The following is a 26,845-nucleotide window of genomic DNA, read 5'->3' as shown; positions in this document are numbered from 1 at the left end:
GGGAGCCCAATTGCCGGGAGCTAATATGTCGTGAGCCCATTTGTCAGGAGCCCATTTGTCTTGAGCCCTTATGTCGGGAGCCGATATATCGGGAGCCAATATGTCCTGAGCCTATTTGTCAGGGGTTAATTTGTCGGGAGTCCATTTGTCGGGAGCCTAAATATCGGGCGCCCATTTGTCGGTAGCCTATATGTCGCAATTCAATATGACGGGAGCCCATTTGACGGGAGCCAATAAGTCGGGGCCCTTTTGACGGGGCTTTTGACGACTGGGTCGTTTTGTCGGGGGTCGATTTTACGGGGTCAAATTAACGGGGCCGTTTTGACGGGGCCGATTTATCCCGGGCCGTTTTGACAGGGCACCGTATATATATATATATATATATATATATATATATATATATATATATATATATATATATATATATATATATATATATATATATATATATATATATATATATATATATATACATATATATTTAAATTTAAAGCGCGCCTTTCCCGCCCCCCCCCCCCCCCCCCAACCAACCTCCGGTGAGAAATATCTACATGGGTAGCCAATTTAAATACGCATATGTGTTAAGCAAAAACAGAAACTTTTTTTTTTTACATTTCACTAACTTCAAAATATTTAGTGTAGGCTTACACAACGCTATTGTTTTTCACACTTTTAAAAAAAAACATGGCATGGAATTAAAGAATCATTTTAATTTTCTGTAAACTTGACGGTTTTGAAAAAAAAAATCTATTTATGAAATAACAGGTTACGGCCGGGCATAAAATTTGCAATCAGCGACTAGACTATGATTAGCCGGTCGCTCCCATCTGCTCACCAACATGAATCAACTTTAAAGACAATCTCTTCAACTCGGATCGTGTTTCCATTCACAGCCTCGCTCGCGGCTCGCGGGCTGATTTCACAACGAGGCGTGGAGCGCTCAGCGCGTTTCTCGCAATCTAAGTAATTATACGTCACGGGTCCAGTAAGGGGAGATCACCACGGCGGAGTGAGATGAATTTTTTTTTTCTTTTTTTTTTTCTACCCCATATCGCAGAGACAATTTGATTTACAGACTTGAAAATTTAATCCAGGTGAATTTTTAGCTATAAAGACAGATCAATCATATATTATATCCATTTTCATTCGAATCTTTTAACGAGATATCTTTAATCTTATTTTATAATAAAATCACCTCGGTAGTATAACTTAAACTATTTTCTATTTTGAAGATTTAAAAAATCAGTTTGATTTAAAGTATGTTTAGCAGCTGGATAATTAAGTCTCTTTACCACGAGATGTTCTAGGGGACGGCGTGGCCTAAGCTAACCCCAAAGTCTCGAGTTCGAATCCGGGTCCAAGTCAGTGGAACGTCCCTGAGTCCACCCAGCTCTGATGGGTACCTAACTGATGTTAGGTAAAGTAAAGGCGGCTGGGCAAAGTGCTGACCTTCCCTCGATATGCCCAATGGTTCTCTAGATCTAAAGAGGACTTTTACTTTAAGACATCATCTAAACCAAGGTCTGATGTAAGAAAAAAAATTAACCGCTTAGAACCCATACACATTTTGAGACAGAAAAAGTGTAACTATCAACAATAATTTAGGAAATATTTTTAAATTAGCGGTGCTTTTTTTTGGGCATAGACATAATATTACACTGCCTGGAAAATTATTTTGACTTTTAAATCTATTATAGCTAACAGCAGTGTTTCTTCTAGGCTTTTTTCTCCGGGGTGGAGGGGGGGGGGGCACTTGATATTTTCGGGTGGGGGGGTTGGACAATGGTAAAAGTATATGTTTTCTATATAAATTCCATCTCGTCTGGGGGGGGTTAGACTTTCTTCGAAGAGATGCCTGAAAGAAACTCTGGCTAACAGCTAGTTTCAGCCTCCTCCTACCCCCACCTCCTTCCGTTATTACTGTTAAGATGAAGTTCACAGTGGGCCTACATTTTTGGTAGATCATTCTTGGTTGTCTAAAGCCCTTTCTACGTCCCGATTGCAACGAAACAGACTTCATTATCTAGCTACTAACACACATTTTACCGACAATTTCATACAAATGCTGGCCAGTGTGCGGGCTAGGCTTCGGCTTAGCTACCCCTAGACTTAGACTTAACGGTTATGTCAGGTCTAGGCTTAGAGTATCGTTATCCTCCCCTCTGCCCCCAGCTTTCAGATGGTGCCCAGTTTATGAGGGCATCTGACTACAGCCCGCCCTAACCTGCTTACTAAACCCAAACACACGTCTCATGTTTCTCTCAGCTTCTTTGTAAAATTGCAACTTTTTTTTAAATTAAAATTTTCTAATTTATGCGGGAAATTTTGTTTCATGGGTCGCCTCCCCTAGCTGAGTCAAACCTGGTTCTTGCCCTTTGATGAGATTATCTCCCCTTTATTCCAACAACAGCGAGCTTTTCCCTACGGTTCGATTACCCTCTCAAAGCCGAACCTAACCTTTTTATATAATTACCATTATAGTTGTCCATACAATCAGGTAATGATACCATACATGTTCTGTGCCCGGTACTTGACATGGGATATGTGCCCGGGACAAATCCCCAAACAATTAAACTACCCTGACCTATTTGTGCTAATTGTTTTGTTTCTTTAGTATAACACTGGATGTAACAAAAGCCGATACATTAAAAAGAAAAAAAATCCGGTGCTCTAATTTTAATGTGGTGATTAAAAGGGAAGTTTATCTTATGAACGACATTAATTTTTATTACTATATTTTTTTAATCGATTTTAACTACCGATTTGGTCCTAGCCGTCTAAATTAGCCGGACGTGTAGCGTTTCTCTGTTGCTGTGAAATCGTTGAATACAGTGAAGGTGTGGTCAGCAGTATGTTCTATCACGTTTACTTTCCCCAATGAGAGATAGGTACTCAAAATGGCTGGGTGGACTCAGAATCTTATAGATTCGAACCGGGAAGACAACTTGACACTCTCAGGTCAGCGATTATAATTCTACCGCTAGACCACACTGAAATTCCTATCAAAAGTCTCTTCACTAGTGGCGACAGACGGATGCACGCATCACTTTGTGCAGCAGATTATGTCGGTTGTTAAACTTGTCAGTTGATGATGTTGATCAAACGTGTCAGTTGATGATGTTGATCAAACGTATCCGTATCAGTTTATGATGTTGATCAAAAGTATCCGTATCAGTTGATGATGTTGATCAAACGTATCCGTATCAGTTGATGATGTTGATCAAACGTGTCAGTTGATGATGTTGATTATACTTGTCAGTTGATGATGTTGATCAAACGTGTCAGTTGTTGATCAAGCTTATCAGTTGAAGTTAATGCAATTGAAGGTTTTAATGGGGTTTTTTAAAGTAAAGAAATATTGTGATTATGCTATCAAAGGTGCGACACAGAAGGCAATAGTTAACAGTTAATAAATAGTTCAGTAAATTGTGAGCATTCGTGTTGTTTGGCTTGATCGCGGATCTACATGTTACCGGAATACACCCAATTTTACCGGAATACACCCAATTTTACCGGAATACACCCAATTATATCGGAATACACCCAATCATACTGGAATACACCCAATTATACCGGAATACACTCAATTATACCGGAATACAACCAATTATATCGGAATACACCCAATTATATCGGAATACACCCAATCATACCGGATTATACCCAATTATACCGGAATACACCAAATTATATCGGAATACACCCAATTATATCGGAATACACCCAATTATACCGGAATACACCCAATTATATCGGAATACACCCAATTATATCGGAATACACCCAATTATACCGGAATACACCCAATCATACCGGTATACATCCAATTATACCGGAATACACCCAATAATACCGGAATACACCCAATTATACCGGAATACAACCAATTATACCGGAATACACCCAATTTTACCGGAATACACCCAATTATACCGGAATACACCCAATTATATCGGAATGCACCCAATTATACCGGAATGCACCAAATTATACCGGAATACACCCAATTTTACCGGAATACACCCAATTATATCGGAATACACCCAATCATACTGGAATACACCCAATTATACCGGAATACACTCAATTATACCGGAATACAACCAATTATATCGGAATACACCCAATTATATCGGAATACACCCAATCATACCGGATTATACCCAATTATATCGGAATACACCAAATTATATCGGAATACACCCAATTATATCGGAATACACCCAATTATACCGGAATACACCCAATTATATCGGAATACACCCAATTATATCGGAATACACCCAATTATACCGGAATACACCCAATCATACCGGTATACATCCAATTATACCGGAATACACCCAATAATACCGGAATACACCCAATTATACCGGAATACACCCAATTATACCGGAATACACCCAATTTTACCGGAATACACCCAATTATACCGGAATACACCCAATTATATCGGAATGCACCCAATTATACCGGAATGCACCAAATTATACCGGAATACACCAATTATACCGGAATACACCTAATTATACCGGAATACATCCAATTATACCGGAATACATCCAATTATACCGGAATACACCCAATTTTACCGGAATACACCCAATTATACCGGAATACACCCAATTATACCGGAATACACCCAATTTTACCGGAATACACCCAATTATACCGGAATACACCCAATTATATCGGAATGCACCCAATTATACCGGAATGCACCAAATTATACCGGAATACATCCAATTATACCGGAATACACCCAATAATACCGGAATACACCCAATTATACCGGAATACACCCAATTATACCGGAATACACCCAATTTTACCGGAATACACCCAATTATATCGGAATGCACCCAATTATACCGGAATGCACCAAATTATACCGGAATACACCCAATTATACCGGAATACACCTAATTATACCGGAATACATCCAATTATACCGGAATACATCCAATTATACCGGAATACACCCAATTTTACCGGAATACACCCAATTATACCGGAATACACCCAATTATACCGGAATACACCCAATCATACCGGAAAACATCCAATTATACCGGAATACACCCAATTATACCGGAATACACCCAATTATATCGGAATGCACCCAATTATACCGGAATGCACCAAATTATACCGGAATACATCCAATTATACCGGAATACACCCAATAATACCGGAATACACCCAATTATACCGGAATACACCCAATTATACCGGAATACACCCAATTTTACCGGAATACACCCAATTATATCGGAATGCACCCAATTATACCGGAATGCACCAAATTATACCGGAATACACCCAATTATACCGGAATACACCTAATTATACCGGAATACATCCAATTATACCGGAATACATCCAATTATACCGGAATACACCCAATTTTACCGGAATACACCCAATTATACCGGAATACACCCAATTATACCGGAATACACCCAATCATACCGGAAAACATCCAATTATACCGGAATACACCCAATTATACCGGAATACACCGAAGTATACCTGACTAAACCCAAATATCCCGGACTAGACCGAAGTATACCGAAGAATGAGAAACTATACACACAATACCGGACGATACCGAAGTATTCCGAACAATACCGAACTCAAAGCAAGTTAATTCATCAATGTTGATGTTTCTATCTCATTGTAGTACAACCGCGATACAATATAAAGACGTCACCAACATCGCTGTTACATCTGGGGATTAGATGCGTTGCCGCGAGCACAAAAAAACCTCCGTTAGTGCGCATGCGGCACTCTGGCTGTGTACTAGTGGGTTAGCGGGGTATGTCGAGAAAATAAAGGCGAGACCCATTGAAAAAAATGTGGACCAGTTATGTTAGGTCTAATAACCCAGTACCCATACGTAATTAAACGAACCACGCTAATCGCACCATTATCTGCTTTCATCGCTTTTATGGACTCAACGGATTTTTCCCATTACGGACATGTATTCAACGGATTTTCCCCATTATATGAACCGTACTGAACGGATTTTCCCAATCGACGCAATACCCCTAAGAAAACCCGCGGAGAAGCGCGCGGCTCGTGTTTCAATGGGACAACATTGAGGGCCATCAGCGCGCTGATACCCTGAAATTTTCTCTCGGTGATAAATGGCCGCGGGCCCCCGAGAAAACCTGCGCATGTTTTCCATGCGGTAGGCGGGTCAAATTGCCGAGTGGTGACAGGTTCGAATCCGAACAAAGCGACCTCGGGTGCATCCTCTTGGTCCATCAGGGGAATTACGGTGGTGGAGGTGGGGGCGGGAGTGGGAGTGTGTTTGAGGGATGGGGAATATATTGGGAGAGTCGAAGTGAGAAAAATGTTGAAATAGATTTATAGGACAAGCAAGACAAGGCAAGTTTAGAGGGGAGATAACAAGATTAGATGAAGTTGTTGATTACAAAAATTGTTTAACTAAGTGTGAGCAATGTTTGTTTCTTTCAGACTTTTTTCTCCGGGGCAAGAGGGGTGGGGGGGGGGGCTCGTAAAACCTGAGAGGGCCTGACTAAATTTTCCGGGCCGGGGGGGGGGGGGGGGGGAGGACGGGCACTGGTAAAAGTATATTTTCAATATCAATTCTATTTCGTTGGGAAGGGTGTAGACGTTTAGTGGGAGGGAGGCAATAAACATGTTTAGGGGGAGGGCGGTGTCCCCCACCCCAAAGAGATGCCTGAAAGAAACCTTCAGCGTGATAACTAAAACTGTTAAAATGGCGTCAACAATCATTTATAAGCACGTAATGGCGACTACAATTAATCAAGTAAAAATGTAAAACCAAATAAGCTGACTGGCGTTTAATACTCGCCTTATCCCCATCCAAGGAATTTTTTTTTTCAATTCACGATTTGAACCGAATATGATAATGAACTGCTTAAGCACTAGTGACATAAAAAATCCCTCCATAATCTCTCCCTCGTTATTTTTATTCTTGAATTTACTTTCCAATATAACATCTAGTAATACTCATAGTTCTATATAGAGAAATACATGCACACACAGGTGTATATATATATATATATATATATATATATATATATATATATATATATATATATATATATATATATATATATATATACCTTATAATATAATTATTGTTCAGTATTCCCTTTGTTTACTAGATGCGTTGCCTAATCCAGAGATATGAGAATCAATAAATTATAATCATGTATATTAAAAAGATTTTCTTGTCTGAATTTAGCCTATTTGGCAAATAAAAATTAATTTGTTAAAACATCTTTATTTTAGTTTGGGGAAAAAAACAATTATTCCCTTTTTAAACAAATTAAGATATTTAATTTTTTAAATTATAACAGAATAACTTTCGGTTTGAAAGATTTTAATTTGACGATAAAACACGTACACAACTTTTGTGAACACCTGGCTGATAGAGTTACCGAGTTATCTCCCGGTCTGCTACTAAATTTAGAAATCGTGAATTAATTTTTAATAACTAATCTACTATTAAACTCGATTAAAAATTAGACGGTGTCATCGGAAACTCACTTATAAACGAAATTTGAAAGACTTTTTTTTATTATAATTCGGTGGACAGAAATTGTGAAAAAAAATTCAAAAGCACAGAAATGTTGACAAATAAACAACACACACGGACAGAAATTGTGACAAAAACACAAACGGAAAGAAATTGTTACTAAAGAAAAAGCTTGTAATTAAAAAAAACAAAATAACAAATTTTAATTTTTTTTAACAGCTTAATTAGTAACGTTGCACCTACATGTTGTTGTCTTTTTTTTTTTTTTGGGGGGGGGGGGGATATGGGAGGGAGATTTGGGCGTGGGGGGGGGGGGGGGGTTAAATATCGCAAAACTGAAGAAGATGTGTGGTCGTTTGGTGGCATAAATGAGCGTCACTCCGTTTTAAAAATGGGTTCGAATGCTAATCAGGTCGGGAGATCTTTTTTTTTAATGTTTATCATTGAGGCTCACTCAGGCCAGATGAGTACCTGGCGTTATATTGGAAAATGAAGCGGCGGCAGTGTTTAACGAAGTCGACTCTAACGCGTTTTTTTGGAAAAAGAGGTAAACTCTACTTCCCCTGTGATATATGGAACTCCTGGTATTAAAATCGAAAAATGCATTGAATGTTTTACAAGTGTGGAATGCAGGTGATCGAGCGGTAGAGCGGATGATAGCAAGGTTAACCAAGCTGAACAGCTTGATGTAAGGCCGTGTTGTATGGCTGTCTTTAAGCGTGAACAAGGGTAGAGGCGAATGTTGTATAGCTTGTAATACAAACCGTGATGAGATCACTTTGTGACATCATTAGAGCTACTGGTTTAAGATTTTGTCCACTGAAGGTTGGTTAGGATGTTAGGGTCTTACTAGAACGTGGGTATATTTAGAGAGTCAGGTTTAAAATTATATGACTCGGGTATTTTATTTTCACCAAAGACATTTTATAAATTATTTCTTTAAAAAATATGATGTGATTACAATACAATTAGAATCTACTTGAAAGTATAGAAATAGCATCAAAACTTTAAAAAAAATGTAAATGTTTTATTTATTTATTTATTTATATTCGTTTTCCATTTATCAAATACCGCGACAATTATGTTTTTTTTTTAGTCGGAATGATATTCATTTATAAGCTATCATTCACACCTCTCCTCTATTCATTGACCGTAAAAATAATTATCGAATGAAACGCTACACCCGTCTACATCTACCACTGACTTGAGGGGTAGAGAGTAGATCGTCTAACTTATACGCCAATCATTCTATCGAGTTCACAACACAATCTGCGTGAAAGACCTTACGCCACGACGCCATATTATTTTTTTTCTTTACACAGATATCATCTGGTGGGGGTTTTCAACTTCCGGCCATTCGCCGACCCCCATGTCTAGATGGATGACCCGTACGACGCTGGCACCTATCAAACCTGATCATCGGCGCCACCAACTGCATCTAGATCAGCCCCCCCCCTCCCCACCTTGGGGGAGGGAGGGGGCGGCAACAGGAACCCCGCCCATCGCGCGTGTCTGTAGGCAGCGAGCTGTCAGCGCGTGGACCAATGGGATTTCTTGAACGCTGTCACGTGGTGTTCCGCCCTTCCAAGAAAACTAGACATGGGGAGTGTTAGAACTTCAGGTGTTTGATTCCAACCTGCGCAGGTGACATTGATGAGGTGTCTTGTCTTGTAAACGTATGTGCTAATTTTCCTTCAAACTTGGAGACAATTTTTTTTAAAGTCCGTATATTAAGACTTCGCCCACATTGAATTATAGACCTCACACGGCCATAAAAAGGAATATATTCGATTGTGTCGCATAATCTTACACTACAGCACCGCAAGAAATACTTAACGTTTATGAAGAGAACTCTAATTAAGGAGAAAATTTTAATTAAAACTGACCCGGTGATTAGCGTCCCCGTAATGAAAAGATTTGTAATTAACGCGGTTATGATCATGAGCAGCCGCACATCACACCGACGGTGATAAACGACGCACAGTACGCACATTGCTGCACCGTGGCAGATGAGTTACGCGAACGCTGTCTAGGTGTTGGTTGAATGTCCGGATGAGCAGGTGTCCGGGTGGTACCGTTTGTTCGGAGATGATCTCGCATTCGTATTCAAGTTTCGACATCAAGCCTTCGTCAGCCAACGATACTCCAGACCGCGCCCAGAGCGTGTCTTTGGATACATTCAACCTAAAATACGCAAGGACGGAACCGACATCGCCTACGGTGAGAATGATGTCGGACTTCAGAGGAATTGAACCCGGTCCGTTTTATCATGCAACACTTCAAAGATACTGTCGACCGACAGATCTCTCAAATTCTACAAACAACGCGCGGGTGGGATTTGAACCCGAGCCCCCGGCTAGAAAACCGGAACTTAAGTTCTCGATAGAGCGTATCCTAGGGTTACGGTCCGAAGACGAGACTCAAGATCTAAACCAAACTAAACCTAACCCGTTCGACGATAGCCGTTTAGTCGCTGATGAGGTGGGCGACGAATACAACAGCGGTGAGGATGTGGACGAGGATGAGAGTATCGATGTTGACGATACTAGCGTATCGGATAACTTTCACCACGAACAATACGATGGAGAGTATGTAAAAAATGAGGACGATACCTTGAAATACCAGTGGTTACATTGTACCCGATACCACCCACCAAAGTTACAAAGTAGGTGTTACTTTTTGTTTGTTTGTTGTTGTTTTTTTTTGCTACTTAGAATTTTAATATTTTAAGCCATGTACTATTGCTAAATTTTTAGAAATAAGTAAATTACATTTAAGGCCTACCTCTAAAATTTATAATTTAATGATGATAATATTTTATTTCAATAATTTTGACAAAAAGTGTTGAATCAACAAAGAAATAAATCTAAATAGATGTTAGAGTCAGGTTTGTGTTAATATATTATAACAAACACAGACAGCTAAAAATCATCCTAAACACAAAATATATCACGTAAATCCAAACCTAAAATTGATATCTGTTGACATCTGACGATATAGGCTATAATGAATTTGCCTTAGAAGATCATTGTAGTCAAGTATTAAATTATTTTCAAAGTTGATTCAGACATAAAGCGCTCAAAAGTTGTTTTTTTTTTTTGTTTTCAAAAATGTTTAAGTACAAATTTTAGAAACAACATTAATTAACCACACATACTTTGCCTAATAAAAATCCATCCTACGTTGTAACTAGAATTATTGCAAGCTATATAAATTATATTATTTTATTTTATTTTAAACATTAAAATGTATTTAATGTATTAGAATAAGCTAGCACTACATACTCGGCAAAATTCGTCTCAGAATCCGGATTCATTCAATTGTTAACAAATTCATGTTGTTCTTGTAAATGATAGAAATGTAAAGATAATTGGCACACAGTATATATTGTATGTCGCTTTCACTATTTTAAAATCACATCAACATTATAGCACACGGTGCGGCCCCTAAAACTTTAGTTTAAATAAAAATAAATGCATAAAAATGGCTGTTTACACCAAAAAAAATGCATAAAATGGCTGTTTACACAAAAACTGTTTCATTACACTTATGTAACTAATATGACTAATTAGTGCAAGAAGAAAATGTGGTAATATATTTGTATTTAAATTGATTTTTTATTTTTTTTATTTTCCTGTAAATTACCAACTATATTTCTAAATCCATGAATTAAGACTAAGTATGACATATCGTAATTCTTTTTTTTTAAATTTAATTTATTTTCTAAATTACTAACTACATTTCTAAATCCACGAATAAATACAAATTTTGGATAAAGTTATAATTTATAATATAAATATTGTTTTTTTTTATTGACAACTTTTTTTCAATTACTTTAATTAATTATCGGTAAAGCCCAAAGAAAATATTGAAATGTATTGGTATGTAAAATGAAGTACCAGTTCAATTGCTGCAATAACAGTAATTATTGGACAAAATCAAATAATATAATTAATTTGTATGTAAAATAATTTATTAAAATAACTATGAACATTTTTTTAAAAATATTTCCATGAACTAAGAGTTATTATAAGTCGTTCAAGCAAAAAGCAAAGATTGTAACTTATATTTCAAAAGATATGCTAAGCTACGAAGTACATTTGTTAATTAATCAAATCTCCAGGAACCAAGAAAAAAGAGGGCGCCAAAAAGCGGAAGTTGTGCCGCAACCCCCGTGTCCCCTTCACCCAGCACCAGGTGGTGGTCCTAGAGGACAAATTCCGCAGGACACACTACCTCAGCAGCATCGACGTGGCCGAGCTGTCCAGTGCATTGAGCCTCACGGAGACCAGGGTGAGTGGGTCTGTGTGTGGGGGTCTGTGTGTGTGGGTCTGTGTGTGTGGGGGTCTGTGTGTGGGGGGTCTGTGTGTGTGGGGGTCGGTGTGTGTGGGGGTCTGTGTGTGGGGGTCTGTGTGTGGGGGTCTGTGTGTGTGGGGGTCTGTGTGTGGGGGGTCTGTGTGTGTGGGCTTGTGTGTGGGGGTCTGTGTGTGGGGGTCTGTGTGTGGGGGTCTGTGTGTGGGGGTCTGTGTGTGTGGGGGTCTGTGTGTGGGGGGTCTGTGTGTGTGGGGGTCGGTGTGTGTGGGGGTCTGTGTGTGGGGGTCTGTGTGTGGGGGTCTGTGTGTGGGGGTCTGTGTGTGGGGGTCTGTGTGTGGGGGGTCTGTGTGTGTGGGCTTGTGTGTGGGGGTCTGTGTGTGGGGGTCTGTGTGTGGGGGTCTGTGTGTGGGGGTCTGTGTGTGGGGGGTCTGTGTGTGTGGGCTTGTGTGTGGGGGTCTGTGTGTGGGGGTCTGTGTGTGGGGGTCTGTGTGTGCGGGTCTGTGTGTGTGGGGGTCTGTGTGTGGGGGGTCTGTGTGTGTGGGGGTCTGTGTGTGGGGGGTCTGTGTGTGTGGGTCTGTGTGTGGGGGTCTGTGTGTGGGGGTCTGTGTGTGGGGGTCTGTGTGTGAGTATGTATGTGTGTGAGTGTGTGTATGGATGTGTGAATGTGTGTTAGAATGTAGCTGTGTGAGTGGGTCTGTGGGTGAGTATGTGTGTGTGTGTGAATGTGTGTGCGGGTGCAGCTGTGTGTGTGCCTGTGTGTGAGTATGTATGTGTGTATGTGAATGTGTGTGCAAGTGTAGCTGTGTATGTGTGTGTGAAGATGCCATCGGTTTAACTGTACTTGAAACCATCGTGAGTGTGTGTGTGTGTATGCGGGTGAGTGAATGCGTGTGTGGATCTTTGCATGTGTGTGTGTGTGTGTGGTGGGGTGTTCATATTAAACTTGTTCAACTTATGTTAAACCTACCCTGCGATAGGTTTAATTTTCCGTAAATCCATCAAGGGTGAATGTATTTTTTGTTTAACGGAGTTAAACGGTTAGACGTTTGTTAAACCGTTGCTAGGTTTGCTCAATGTTTGACTAAAAGTCATGAGATCAGTTCAACATCGGTTAAACCTGACCTAGATTTAGTTCAACTTTCCTTAAACATCTCGTGCGTTCAGTTTACATTTGCGTCATTTCACCCCGTTGATCGGTTACTTTGTAGTTATCATCAATTAGCCAGTTATCTAAATACAAGGCTAACAGGGTAGAGTGTTGTTATTGTTATACTGTGTTACTGTGTTACTGTGTTACTCTGTTACTGTGTTACTGTGTTACTGTGTTACTGTTTTACTGTGTTACTGTGTTACTGTGTTACTGTGACCTGGGTGGTGGTTTAAAGAAATGTTTTATAACACTATGTTGTTTTTCTTTTATTCTTATTTTCCTGCTAATATTTTACCGTTGAAAAAAAGTTCAATGAACAGGTTGATTCAACTTGCTTACCCTTTTTTTTAACACAAAAGCGCCATTAATTGTGTGCCTTTTCTGACACGGTGTAGGCCTACGCTTTTGTACACACGGTATTTGACCAAATTTTATCCTAAGTAAAAATAGAAGCAGTAATATTGTTTTACAAAAAAAAATTATTCCGACACATCGTCATACTTTGTCAGCATGAAGTTACGTTTTGTTCAAAATTATTTTACATGTTTACCCTACAAAATTGAGTTAATTGAGTTCAAGCTATCGAATCTCTAATTGGGCTCGTGTCTTTAGGGGTTATCAGGTGGATACCGGTATGTAACCAGGTCGAAAATTATGTGATTTCCATTTTTATTTTAAAAATGTTTTGTAGTCCTACCGATGAGTGTCGTAGATTTGGGGGGGGGGGGTTCCTAGATAAGTTACATCACAGGAGGGGTAAAATTCTTAGGGAAAGTTATCTGACTTTATATGGGGGGGGGGTAGGGTTGAAAAGAAAACATCAGATATTATTGTTGTATAATATGGGCGTGCATGATACAGCAAGAAGAAAAATTCTAAGGCAGTTGAGTATTAAAGTAAAGTTTCCCTTTCAAACCTGACGGTCTATGGGGCAAGTGAAGTAGAGTTCACTTGTTTCTGTAACCAACCTCGGCATATGAAGAGATAGTGTGGTCAGCACTATGCCCAGCCGCCTTTACTTTCCCTAACGTGAGTTAGGTACCCATCAGAGCTGGGTGGACTCAGGGACGGTCTACTGACTTGTACCCGGATTCGAACTCGAGACTAACGGGTTAGCAGTCCAGCTCTCTACCGCTAGACCCAGTTGAGTATTAATCGTATCAAAATGTACGCTTTCATTAAAAGCATTCGCTTTGTGTTTGAAATTGATTCAGTAATCTTAGACAATTTAATTTAATTTAATTTTTTTTTAAATGTTGGGGCATGGGTGTTTTAGCAATATTGTATTTATGAAATTAGAATAAGATGCGTGGAATTTTTAAAAATCTAATTTCTTTTAATCTACACTAACTTTCCGTGAGCTGTGACAATATACTTGTATTAATCTTAATGTCACAAAGTTACAATTCAGATGAAGGTGTTGTTTCTATATTTTAATAAAATTATACTTCTTTCTATTTATTCAAAGCAAATGTTCTTCATCTAATTCATATCAATATCATTTTAGGACATCAATTTTTTTTTCTTAAAAATTTCTTAAGAATTACATTCATCCGTTGCTATATGCTATACGGTGATTTTACAGTTACTGTTATTGACTAGAGGGAGTGCCCAACTACATTATTTTTCCATTAACCCTCTACATGTCTAGTACTTGATACAATAAATAAAAGACACTATGGGACGGTTGCTGGTAATTTAAGAGATATTTCTCTCTGTGTTTCAAATAGTAGCCTGCTGAACCGATAAGTCTCGAGTTTAACTTTGTTAAAGAAGGAACTAGTTGCGACAACCCGTTCTACATATATAATTAGTGATTTGGAGAGTGGTTTTGTCATTTTTTTTCTCTTAAGTATCTAGATTTGAAGAATAATTTTATCGTTTTTGCCATTTGGTATTTTAAACACTAAAAAAATATTTTTTTTAAATAATTGAAACGTGCATAAAAAAAAAAATTCTAAGAATTCTAATAAAAAGACACTGTTATGGCGAACTTAAAAATTGATAAATAATACAAAAAATGTTTCATATTTATGATAAACTAGCCATCGGTACCCGTTACCCGTGAATTATAGGCCTGAATTTTTAAAATGTTGAGAAATATATTTTATAAATAGTTATAGGTGAAAACGCAATGTGCTTTACTGCACGTTGAAAGTGACCAAGCAAAGAAATAACTAAATAGCTAAACATCCGACATATTTAAAATAACGTAGGCTACTATATCTATTAGAAAAACTAAAACTAAATTATATACATTATTAGTCAACACAACACCCTATTAAATGCCCTAATTGATTAAAGTGACGTAAATGATTTCGTTAACATCCCGATTATTCAATGGTATTTTTCTTATATTTTTTTTAAACTAATTTTTTAAAATTATTTTTGCCGAGAAAGTTGTATAAATTTCATAGCGTACATCTTGATAAGTAGATCTATAGATTTAAATCAAATTTGAATTAAATAGCTCATCTCATCATAGTGGAAGATGTGGGAAGCGAATCGTATTGAAGATGACGTCATTAGTATTGTGTATCATTTTCGACATTCGATTGATTTTTAATTATATTTTTATCCTAGAATCAATGACGCCATAATTATTGTGTACTTTCCGTAGTTGAAACTTTTTACTAACATTGTTTCGCAAAGATATTTTTATATTTGTTACATGTGACATCAATATTTTTTACTGTATTAGCCTTTTTTGCTACTTATATGTTCTGTATAGCGTTCTTGTTACAACAATGAACACTTCTCCGGTTGGATAATTAAAGTTGTGTAACTATATTTCAACAGATTATCCGTATCATTATGTTCTCCATATATTGCTGAAGATATTGATCTTATAGCTTCGCAAAATATGTTGCGAACATAGAGAGAGAGGGAGAGAGAGAAAAAGAAACATAGAGAGGGAGAGAAGTGCGCACATTGGCTTTATAAGGGTGTGTGTTATCCCATTTTAATTATTTGTATTGAAAGTGATCTAGTAACGGGGTCGGCATGGTCGGCCGGTAATGCTGAACCGAAATGTTCCGAGTTCGACCCCAGGTCAGATGAGGCTCTATAGCTGGGGACAGCAACCTAGCTAGGAGAGACAACTCCTAAATGAAACAACTGCTGCCTTATAGTTTGTGTTTGATTGGACACTGGCGGAAAATTGGAGTCAACGGAACATATGACCTATAATGACAAGTAATACTTGAAAGAAATCATGTACAGCATTACAATTAAGAGCGAAGAAGAAGATCTTGTAACTCACACATAATAAAACTGCATCGGCACGGCTTTTCTTTTAGTTAAAACTACAGCAAGATAAATCGAGTAGTTTTATATTTATTGTTTGAAAATTGATTGGGTTACTCAGTTTTCGTCGGGATAAAGTGATCGCTGATTTCAAACTTCCCTAGATCGAACCCCTGGGCAGATGAGGCTCGTTAGTTGGGGACAGCAAACTATCTTGGAGAGAAAAACTCCAAAATCAAACAACTGCTGCCTTGTAGTTAGTTCTTGGTTGGACAAAGGCTATGGAAGCAAATTTAAAAAGAAAAGCAGGCTGAAATCGGCGTCAATTGTCTATATAATGCATAACATTAATTATTAATTGTGTTGGAGGGAATCACATCCAACATTACAAATAAGTTTTAAGAAGAAACCTTTATAAAACAAATGTATTTTTGTTTTTAAATTTACACAGCTGTATCTGTATACATTGTTCATGTACATTGATCTCGTTTATCTACCGAGTATCTATTTATTGAGTCTGATCATTCATCATTGTTTCGTCAGTTTAAAAAAAATTGAACTTTTTAGATTGATTACATCATTGATCTGTGTCTAGTACTAGTTGTAATCAGGGAGAGTTAAGTAGGTAATCTCTGCTCTAGATTTGCGGTATTTAAACGTCAAATTAACCTCCCTCCCCCATCCCACGGTAATCCCACCACATCCATACACACTACACCTTCACAGACTTTTAAAAAATGTCCAGATCCCCCTCTGTCCCCAAGACAATAAAATGCTAATTATGATACACGCGGGGAAAATATAATTTTAAAAATGTTATTTTTTAAAGACATATTTTAATATGGTTATATTGAAAGGAAGTCTTAATTTTTTTTTTTTATAAAAATATTTTCGGTAATTCTTGAATATTGGATTGAACACAGCCACGACACCGACTGAAATATTTCCGACCCGAAGAGTTGTTTTTTTCACTTGTACCGTATCTGGAATCGGTAGGTCGCTAAGCCACCCCATCCATCACAGGCGGGGCAGGGGTGACGCCTCGGAGAAGAAGATGTACCTGCCGATAACCCCCTCCCCCCTACGGTCCATGTCTCCGTGGGGGCCCCCAGCTTACGTCGTTAGGGACGCGACCAATCCATGGATGATGTTTCACCGAATGGTAATGGATGACATTCGAAAATATCCACTGCGGCACGGTGTAGTACGCATTGTGATCAAAGGACTTGGAGAGTAGGGGAAATAAGGGGAGGGAATTCAAGAAAACACGAGTTGTCTGTTTTTTAAAGACCTCAATAAAGAGTGGAATTTTGAAGATAGGTTTATACAATTTATACTATACTGATGTTGATATAAGGATAATTTCGCGCACGGAAATTGATGAAATGGCGCGCTAGAATGGTGCAGGGATTTCAATGCCCAAGTGTAATTTAATATCAGCAGTGATTATTAATACATTAATAATTGTCTGCTGTTAGCGTTTCTTCTTTTTAAAGCTACAAAATTAAACCCTTGCAAACAACGTTCCCTATAAAAAGAGGCAAGAGCTTGCGTGTAAAATATATTTCGTGTGATTGGTGCTCTGAAATTCTTCTTACACAAGTTGTTTTTTTTTTGTGTTGTACAAAATGATTACGTGAAGGGTTTACAACTAGTATGCGGCCGCGCAACTTAGTGGGTACATTGTGCAATTACGTTGATTTTAAAGGTTTCATATGTTATGTTATTTTTACGGTAGTATCATATTGTATTTGTGTGTGTGTTCAAGTTTTAAAACCGGTAAGTCGAATTGATGTGTACAATATGAACTAAAGGAAACCGGTGTTTATCTATATCAGTGGTTCTTAGCCCTTCTTTAGCATCACTAGTTTCATATGCGCATTTACCGGACCTTACTTAATAGTTTTATGTTCCGTACTGACAAAATCCGATCGTAAGTCGGGTGTGTATCTTGACCTCCGTCGAACCCCTGAGACTGACTCGCCGAACTCAGGTTAAGGACACCTGATCTATCTATAGGTTACACTATATTCGATCAGCTGTTTAAGTTTACTCAAGGGTTTCCTGTGATAGACAGCAGTGCATGTCTTTTATTCTGTGACGTTTCGTATCCAAGAACCAGCATTACGTCATCCCTGACCCAATGGACAAGCACACCTGATGCCTAGTGGTACGATAATTTAGATTAGAGGTGGGGTGGGCCGACCACGAATAGTTTGGGTCTAAAATAAGATAGTTGGAGGGAATATAAATCTGTCTTAGCCGCTATATATTCGAATTCTAATATCTCAAATACTTAGTAACTCTTATTCAGTTAGAGTTATCTGCCACTGGGATCACACCAGAGGCGTAGCGACCCTTCCCGGCGCCCGGGGACAAACTTTCAATTTGGCGCCCCCCTGTGGTGCAAATTTTCGATTTGCACCCCCACTCAAACTTTCGATGTGCACCCTCCTCAACTTTTCGATTTGCACCCCCCCCCCCCTCAAACTTTCGATTTGCACCCACCCCCCTCAAACTGCAAAAATGCAGCTAATATGACATTTTAATTTGTTTTTAGAACCCATTTTGGCGCCCCCTAAAGTCGGCACCCGGGAACATATGTCTCCCCCTGCCCCCCCCCCCCCCACCCCCTTATCGCTACGCCTCTGGATCACACCCTAAAGGGCCACCAAGCCATTCAGTGTTTTGTTTATACCGTATGTTCCTGTTTGACGATAATATTTTCCTGACATTGCAATCTATACGTTTAGACCCTATTCATAATTTCTAATAGCTTAATAATGTACAATCTAACCTTTGATATTAACGCTCTTGTCAAACTTTTTGGGGAAAAATGTTTACTTTCTAAATCGTAGTTGTATGTTACCGGTCGTATTGTTTATTTGCATCAAATATCTTTTTAAAAACGTTTTTCATTGAAGAAACATTGAAAAAAACCTTATTAATTTTTGTTTATTTGTAACGTAGAATTCGGCTTTATTTTTATTTTATTTTTTTATAATGATAAAAATATGCATATCATGTGCCACTTAAATCACAGAACCATGCGAAATTTTCAGTTCATGTTTTTAGCAAATATTAATCACTCGTTTTCATTTACTTCAGTTTGTTTTTACAATAAATTTAAAACAGCACCACGTTGTGATTGCATAAAAAAAAAACATAAATCAAACGGTGACCTAACTCTGGGATAAAGTCTGGCCACTTGACCATAGCGAATCGCTACCCAAGTTGCCAGTCGGCCATGACAATTGACCCATGCTACCCCGATCATTATCAGTAAATACTGGTCACTTTAATACTAGACTCGCCTTCATCGGACTATTCGTCACTGTCACGCTAAATTAGGGTCAATTTTTCATCTTGACCATTGTCCAGTGGTCAAGGATGAGACTGTGAAAGCAGGGGAAAACGAGTTAACGACCACTGGTCTGCAACTCAGTGGCCCATGCCGAGCATGTTGCAAACATAATGTTTCGCTCAGAGAATTTTTTTTTAAAGTCTGGCAGATGAAGATGTAGATTATAAATAGCAGGCAAAGCCACGATAACCCATACCACCCCCCCCCCCCATATTAGTTTTCTCATTGACTTGTCAACTATCGGGGTGTAAAGAAAAAAAACAGTACTATTGTCAACACATTTTTAAGCATTTTTTTTTTAAAAACAGGTTTTGATTAAATATAGAATAATCGTGTTTGAACGATGTTGCTAAAAGGAGATACATAATGCCAAAGTGTATTGTTTGATTTGGCTTAAGTAAGAAGTAATGGAAACAATTTACAACATATGTAACACATACAGATACACACACATACACACACACATACATATATATATATATGTATATATATATATATATATATATATATATATATATATATATATATATATATATATATATATATATATATATATATATATATATATATATATATATATATATATATACTAGCGTACCTGTCCATCGTTGCTGCGATCTAGTCCTATACATCAGATTGACGAAACATTTTGCACGGGTTTCATCAACGTATGTTAAGACGTGTGCAGGGGCAGAACTACAATGCCGCCAAACCCCGGCAATGCGGGGGGGGGGGGGGGGGCAGGCCGTTTAGGGGCCCACCGCCGACCATAACCACTTTTTTTATAGTTTAAAAATAATTTTCTAGTAAAAAAATACAGATCTAATACAGTAGTTATGTTCTACAGTAGCTAATACATGCTGTTTCGTAAAGGAAAAAATATATAGGCTACATGACTTGAAGTATGAAAGATAGGCAAACGTTCAAACCACTGCCGAGAGTTATTTCCCTTTTTGAAATAGTCAAATATGTGTGCTCTTAAGAAACTTTAAATAGATTTACATTAAGCAAATTAAAAAGCAATTTCTTCTCTGAATTATTATCTTAAAAAATACATAATAAAGAGTGACATAGTATAAAAAGGAAATGTATCAAAAACTAATAATATAAATACTAAACAACATAAAAATAAACATAAGGCGAGAAACCATTACACATACAAAGCTTTCATACTTCATATTCTTTTGACCGACGTGTAACTTAGGGAGCAATGTGTCAGTCATTAAAACAAAGAATTTCAAAGCAGATTAATAGAAAAAATAAACCGGGAGTAATCTCCCCTAAACTTTCTCGAATATTCATATATAAAACAACAGGGGATGGGAACTCGGGCTATAGACATGATTTTTAATCCATTTTAAATACTTAAAGTTTTAAAAATAGAATAAAGTCTCGTAGACAAAAGAGTTGCACTCCAAGTGAACGCTAAATAAACAAGTTAATTAAAAAGTCTAGTGACATTTAAGCGCAATTTCCTTATGTTATCTAAAAATAGCTCTGTCGTAGCGTAAATCAAGAGCAGAGTTAGTAAAACCATTAGTTAGTTATTAAAACGTTTTTTATTAATTTTTTTTCAGTATTTTACATGTTTTATTTACAATAGAGTTACATGACTAAAAACCATTGCGCGCCTACTGAACGTGATGACGCAGCCATTGAACGTGATGGCGCAGCTATTGAACGTGATGACGCGTGTGGTGTGGTTGAATAAAATGCCTACTAATTCGGTCCAAATTTTAATTAATTCAAAACATTTTTTGTGACCGAACGAAAGGATATTTTTGAAAACTTTCTTCGGCAATATTGTTCTAAATTATGGCAGGAATCGATTGGTACATGTTTCAAGTCGCTAAGTGGTCTGGTTGCCGAGATATGGGCCCAAAACTGCTTTTTTTCGAGGTTGTTTGGCTTTTCCGGGAAATCCATGAAAGAAACCCGGAATTTTTATGACCTATGTTCATCCTCGTAACTTGCTTAACATAATTGCTTTTGGAACTAGTCATCGATATTGCTTCGTTGAGGAGGAGATACGACTTAAAGCTGCGGACACACATCCATCCATCCATCCATCCATTCATTCATACATTCATACATCCAGAAATGACGGGTTAATAAACGCAATTCTCCAGAATGGAAATTGCGCTAAAAAGTGCATAATAGTGCGCAATATTATTAGTACTTTAAAAATTTACATTAGTTTTTTGAGAAATCGGAAGTAGCGTAAATTACTACTTCCGGTCATCGGAAATTACTCAAAATTTAACAGAAGGTAGAAAATTAGATCTTTTACTCACATGTGAAATTTTATTTATCTATCTGAAATAGTACTCAAGTTATAGGCTTTTAAAAAATTCAAAGTAGAAAAAGTACCACTTCCGGTTATCGGAAATCGCTCAAAAGTTGATACGGATCTACGATTTTGATAAAATACTTATATATGAAATTTCATCAACCTAGCTGTAACGGTACTCAAGTTATCGTGTTTACACACGGACAGACAGACAGACACACAGACAGACACACAGACATACGGACAGGATTGCAAAGCCCAGTTTTTCAGAATGGATTACGCATAAAACCTCTTAATTTTGATAAATCTGGATTGATAATTTTTGCCCGATTAAAATAAGTCCTCTATACTTCGGATGTGATGAAGGACTGAGGTGTAATACGGTGAAAATTGTTAAAATTTCAAGAGATTTTTTTGCACGATTACAATACTTTCTCTATACTTCGTATATACGAAAAAGTAAAAAAAAAAAGCAGATTAATAACACTCGCACAAATGATGTGTTGTTCGAATAAGTTTTAATTAAAAATAAAAACTAAGGATTTTTAAAAATATAATTCACATTTTAATTTAGCCCGTATTGAGTACTCTATGTTCCTATTTCGTATTTTCGTATATAGGGTCCCATTATATATATATATATATATATATATATATATATATATATATATATATATATATATATATATATATATATATATATATATATATATATATATGGGGCCCACAATTTTTTTTTTTGCGGGGTGGCCCCTCTTTTCTAGTTCCGCCACTGGACGTGTGATCTTCTTTTCTAAAACTTTGTTATTTAAGCTTATACAGCCCGATTGGAATGGAATCAGAAACAAGGCCTGATGCTTAAATCACACATATTATTTTAATACATCGCATTAATGAAATTGTTTGACGTTTACTTTACCCGCTCCTGAAGATACTTCAAAGTATTTTGTTCCTTGGCTAAACATGGTCGAGTTTTTGAATTGAATCTTCTCCTCGCCATTTAGCTTTTAAAGACTGAAAGGAGTTTTTATTGAAGAGCGTGTTATTGTGTTAGTGTATGTGTGGGTGTTGGGAGGGGGGTGGGGGGTGCGACAGACGTTAGACTACGAGACACGAATTGAGGTGATACCTGATGCAGGGGCGGCAACCCATGCATCACGCAAGGTGGGATCCTAAGTTGATGAGAGGGAGGCGGGTTTTGTGATACCTGAAGACGACACAAAAATAGGGAGTCGGGAAGCCGGTTGTTGGTCTTTTGTTAGGTGAGTGGTCATCGTGGGTCAGACCTAATCGCCCCGGCCACCACACCACAGACGTCACATTCGGGAGGGTTCGCCCGCCAGGGTGTAACAGTACCTGGGCGAGTAGGTTGAGGGGGTAAAGGGACACGACTCGTGCGGGGAAATGACAGGGTTCCAACTGGCTAATCGTTCGTTCTTCTAAAACCCCGGAAGTCACTGGACAGTGTTCGACCTGGTAAAGCTTTGACCATACAGGATGCTCACTGGCTAATTAGACCTCCTCTTGTTGACATGGCTCATCGTTTGACCGGACGTGCAGTGCACGTGCCGAGCTCATCGCGAGGATTAAATTACCCTCAGACACATGATATCAATAGACTCGTTGTTGATTTTTTTTCCCCACCAAACACAATTAACAAAACAGAAGCGAAATAACTCTCCGAGGAAACATAATATTTATTGGAGTTATCTCGCAGTATCCGTGACAACAGGGGAGATAATCACAAAAAGGCGTCTATATCTCAAACACTTTGACGCGAGATGGCAGATGAAATCACGCCTTTAAATGCCAACAAGCTCATAAATAAATTAATTAATCCCCTTGAAATAAACAAACGTGAGGGTATTGATATCATCTTCAGGTAGGGTGGGGAAAATAGTTTAATCAACACAAGCCACAAGCAAAATAAAATATTTTTACATTTCTTGAAATCGATAAGATTTTTTTTAACATAAAAACTACAATGATTTATAAATTGCCGTTTTTATTACTTTAATGAGTTTTAAGTTTTAAAAAAAAATGACTTACCCATTAAGGTAAAATAGATTGCTATGCTATTACTGAAGGCTAGTTCAAGTAGCACTAGGGCACTAGGGGTAGAGGGATTAACATTTAAATTTTAGCGAGGATTAGTACGGCTTAGGGAAAGAAGATTGGTCAATGCCAAAATGTGTGTGTATCTACACAGCAGTGTTAAAATGTGGGGCGGGGTGGGGGCAAGAAACATCGTGTGCAGTGTTACTTCCAGACTTTTTTCTCCGGAGGGCACTTGAAATTTTCGGGGGGGGGGGGGGGGGGGGGCGGACACTGTTAAAACTATATATTTTCTATATAAATTCCATTGGGGGCTCCCCTCCCCCTGAAGCAGGGTCGGCAACCTTTTGAAGCGGAAGAGCCAAAAGTTACAATTTTCAAAATTTCCCTGGTTTTAAAGAGCCACTAACATTTTTTAAATTTCAAATATTTTATTTTTTATTAAGATTATTAGTATTTGTTCAAGGAGCTGGAGAGCCGCATCTTGATATCAAAAGAGCCGCATGCGGCTCGCGAGCCGCAGGTTGCCGACCCCTGCCCTGAAGAGATACCTGGAAGAAACACTGACCGGGTGACACCGTTTAGGGGTAACACAAAATTGAAAAAGTCGTAAAAAAGTACTGTCAATGTTTTATCCACTTAACGTGTAAAGATAGCAGGTAGAGGGGTGACACCATCTCGAAAATGCTATTTTTTTAGAACCAGGAGTGGGGGGGGGGTAGGTGATACCGGACCTTGTAACGCCACTGTATCTACAGTCTGCCTTCAAACACTGAATGCCTAATGCTTTAAAAATGTGGAAAAGTTTAAACATTTCAAATTTCAGTCCATGTTCATTTTAACACTAAACTGTTAGCGAGTTTTTAAATATCTAAAACTGGCGGAATTGAAATAAAAAAGATCCAATCCACTTTAATTTTTTTTTTAAACACGCATTGTCAATTTTGATTTTTGAAATTGACATGACAGTTTTTTCCCCTTTCTTCGCAGTTCCCCTAATATAAAGCCTGCAAAGCAAACAAATTGAATACCTCTGTTCTTTAATCCTACAGCTCGGATCACCTTTCTAGACAATTATCCCAATCTGTCAGACGGACACAAAGCGCGCGCTTCATCTCGCGTTGAACGAGAGTGAGATAATGAATGTATCGTCTGATAAAACTATTTTCGAAATATTGGATTGGAAGACACTGTTTGATTGTCGTGGAAATCTAAGCCACTGGAATATGAATATTTTTTATTTAAATGTATAATTTTTCAATTTATGGTTTTTGTTTCTTTAATATTTGAAAATATGCTGTGCTATCATATGTAATTTTTTTTTTTGTTAACGTGGATATTTATATCCTGTGTGCGGTTGATTTGATTGATTTGTTGCGTACCGTCGTCTAGTGATGCTGTAAATAGATTAATCATGTACATATATACCAAAAAATTACTTTGGGAAAATAAATAAGCTTTCAGTGTAATTTCCATCCGTTCTAATGGGCAACGGGGCAGAGTTTTTATCTCAAGGCATCTCTTTAGAGGGACACCCCTTCCTAGAGGACATTTCCGACCCCACCCCGATGAAATATAAAAATAGTATAAAATTGTTTTGGAAATTTATACCTTAACCAGTGGCCACTTTTGGTGAAATATATAAATATTAAATTAATATTAAATTAAAAATGAAAAAAAATAATTAAATAGAAACTTTAGCCATTTTAATAATTTCTCAAAAAAAGTTTTCAATTCCCCCCCCCCCCCCCCCCCGTCCTTGGAGCAAAAGGTCCGAAAGAAACTTGTTGAATACATAGAGGACTGTCTAAATAGTAATACAGAGCAACACAAAAATTACATTACAATAATGTTTTTCTTACTTTTTAGAGCAAGTGGGCTTTTTCAAAAATAATTATACTAAACTATTTCTAAGATTAAGTTATATGGTCATATTTTTTTTAAAGAAAATGTATCCAAAATATTTTTTAAGTAGGCTACTCCCTTCCTAATATCTAATGCCCGATTTTACTTTCACATATACGAGCAAGTTTTACAAAAATAATCCTCAACTTATCTACATAGACTACATCTTTCCTAATTCTAATATCCGCTGCATTTTCAGGTAAAAATCTGGTTCCAGAACAGACGAGCCAGGGAACGTCGAGACAAGGGCGGCTCCCACAAGAACCACGAAGCCCTGGCACACAAGACCTTTCAGCCCCTCACCGTCCCCTCGGTCAGCTGGCCTGTTGGGCAGACTATGGCCGCGAACAATTACGTGCAATACCATAATGCGTTGGACTTCCGGTCAAGTTACTTGCCCCCCGGGTTTGGGATTTACAACCCGGGGCATGTAGCAAAGGAGGTCATGGGTCAAGCAGTCGATGAATCAGATCTGAGCAGATTAACGTCGATGTTAAATAATCCGGACAAGAGCGTCCATTTCTGAAAGAGCTATACTACAAATGTAAACTCCTAGGCTTATGACTCATCTAGTACATTTGTGTGAAGGCCTTTTAAAAGAACTGTGCTTATATACATTAACAGCCCTTCCTTTTATAATAGACGTGTGAAATTGTCAATTTCAAAGACCTCTTGTGCAATTCAATGTACAACATTAAAGTGTTTTCAGTATTGTTCAACAATGCAACTACAAGTGAGTCAAATCCCTTGTGGACATTTCAAGTTTACATGCATTCAAAGTAACGTTTTGATTTCTAATTTAAATGATCCTCTAGACAATTGTTTCATAATGAACCCATTACCACTAGAGCAGTAGCTGTGAAATAATTTAGAAAAACAATTACGTTCCAAGATTAAAAAAGAAAAGTCTGCCATGATACAGCTTTACCAACTTCAAATAGCAAAACTTCCTATGGACCATGGAAGTACCACATGAAGAAAAACCCT

At 37.8% G+C, this 26,845-nt stretch overlaps 1 protein-coding gene across 1 annotated transcript; it reads left to right on the top strand.

Annotated features, from left to right (window-relative positions):
• Window positions 1-9,622: 9,622 nt before the first annotated feature.
• On the top strand, window positions 9,623-26,384 carry LOC131957758 (homeobox protein XHOX-7.1-like). Its single transcript, XM_059322522.1, has 3 exons — window positions 9,623-10,199; window positions 11,658-11,827; window positions 26,058-26,384. The coding sequence occupies exons 1-3, from the start codon at window positions 9,623-9,625 to the stop codon at window positions 26,382-26,384; spliced, it is 1,074 nt and encodes a 357-aa protein (XP_059178505.1).
• The last annotated feature ends 461 nt before the right edge of the window (window positions 26,385-26,845 follow it).

The sequence above is a fragment of the Physella acuta genome, unplaced genomic scaffold (genome assembly GCF_028476545.2).
Source record: "Physella acuta isolate Inbredline_101_S28 unplaced genomic scaffold, ASM2847654v3 ptg001263l, whole genome shotgun sequence".
In the NCBI taxonomy this organism is placed as follows: Eukaryota; Metazoa; Mollusca; class Gastropoda; family Physidae; genus Physella; species Physella acuta.
The sequence above is the reverse complement of the archived record's forward strand: the minus strand, read 5'-3'. Positions and strand labels throughout refer to the sequence as shown.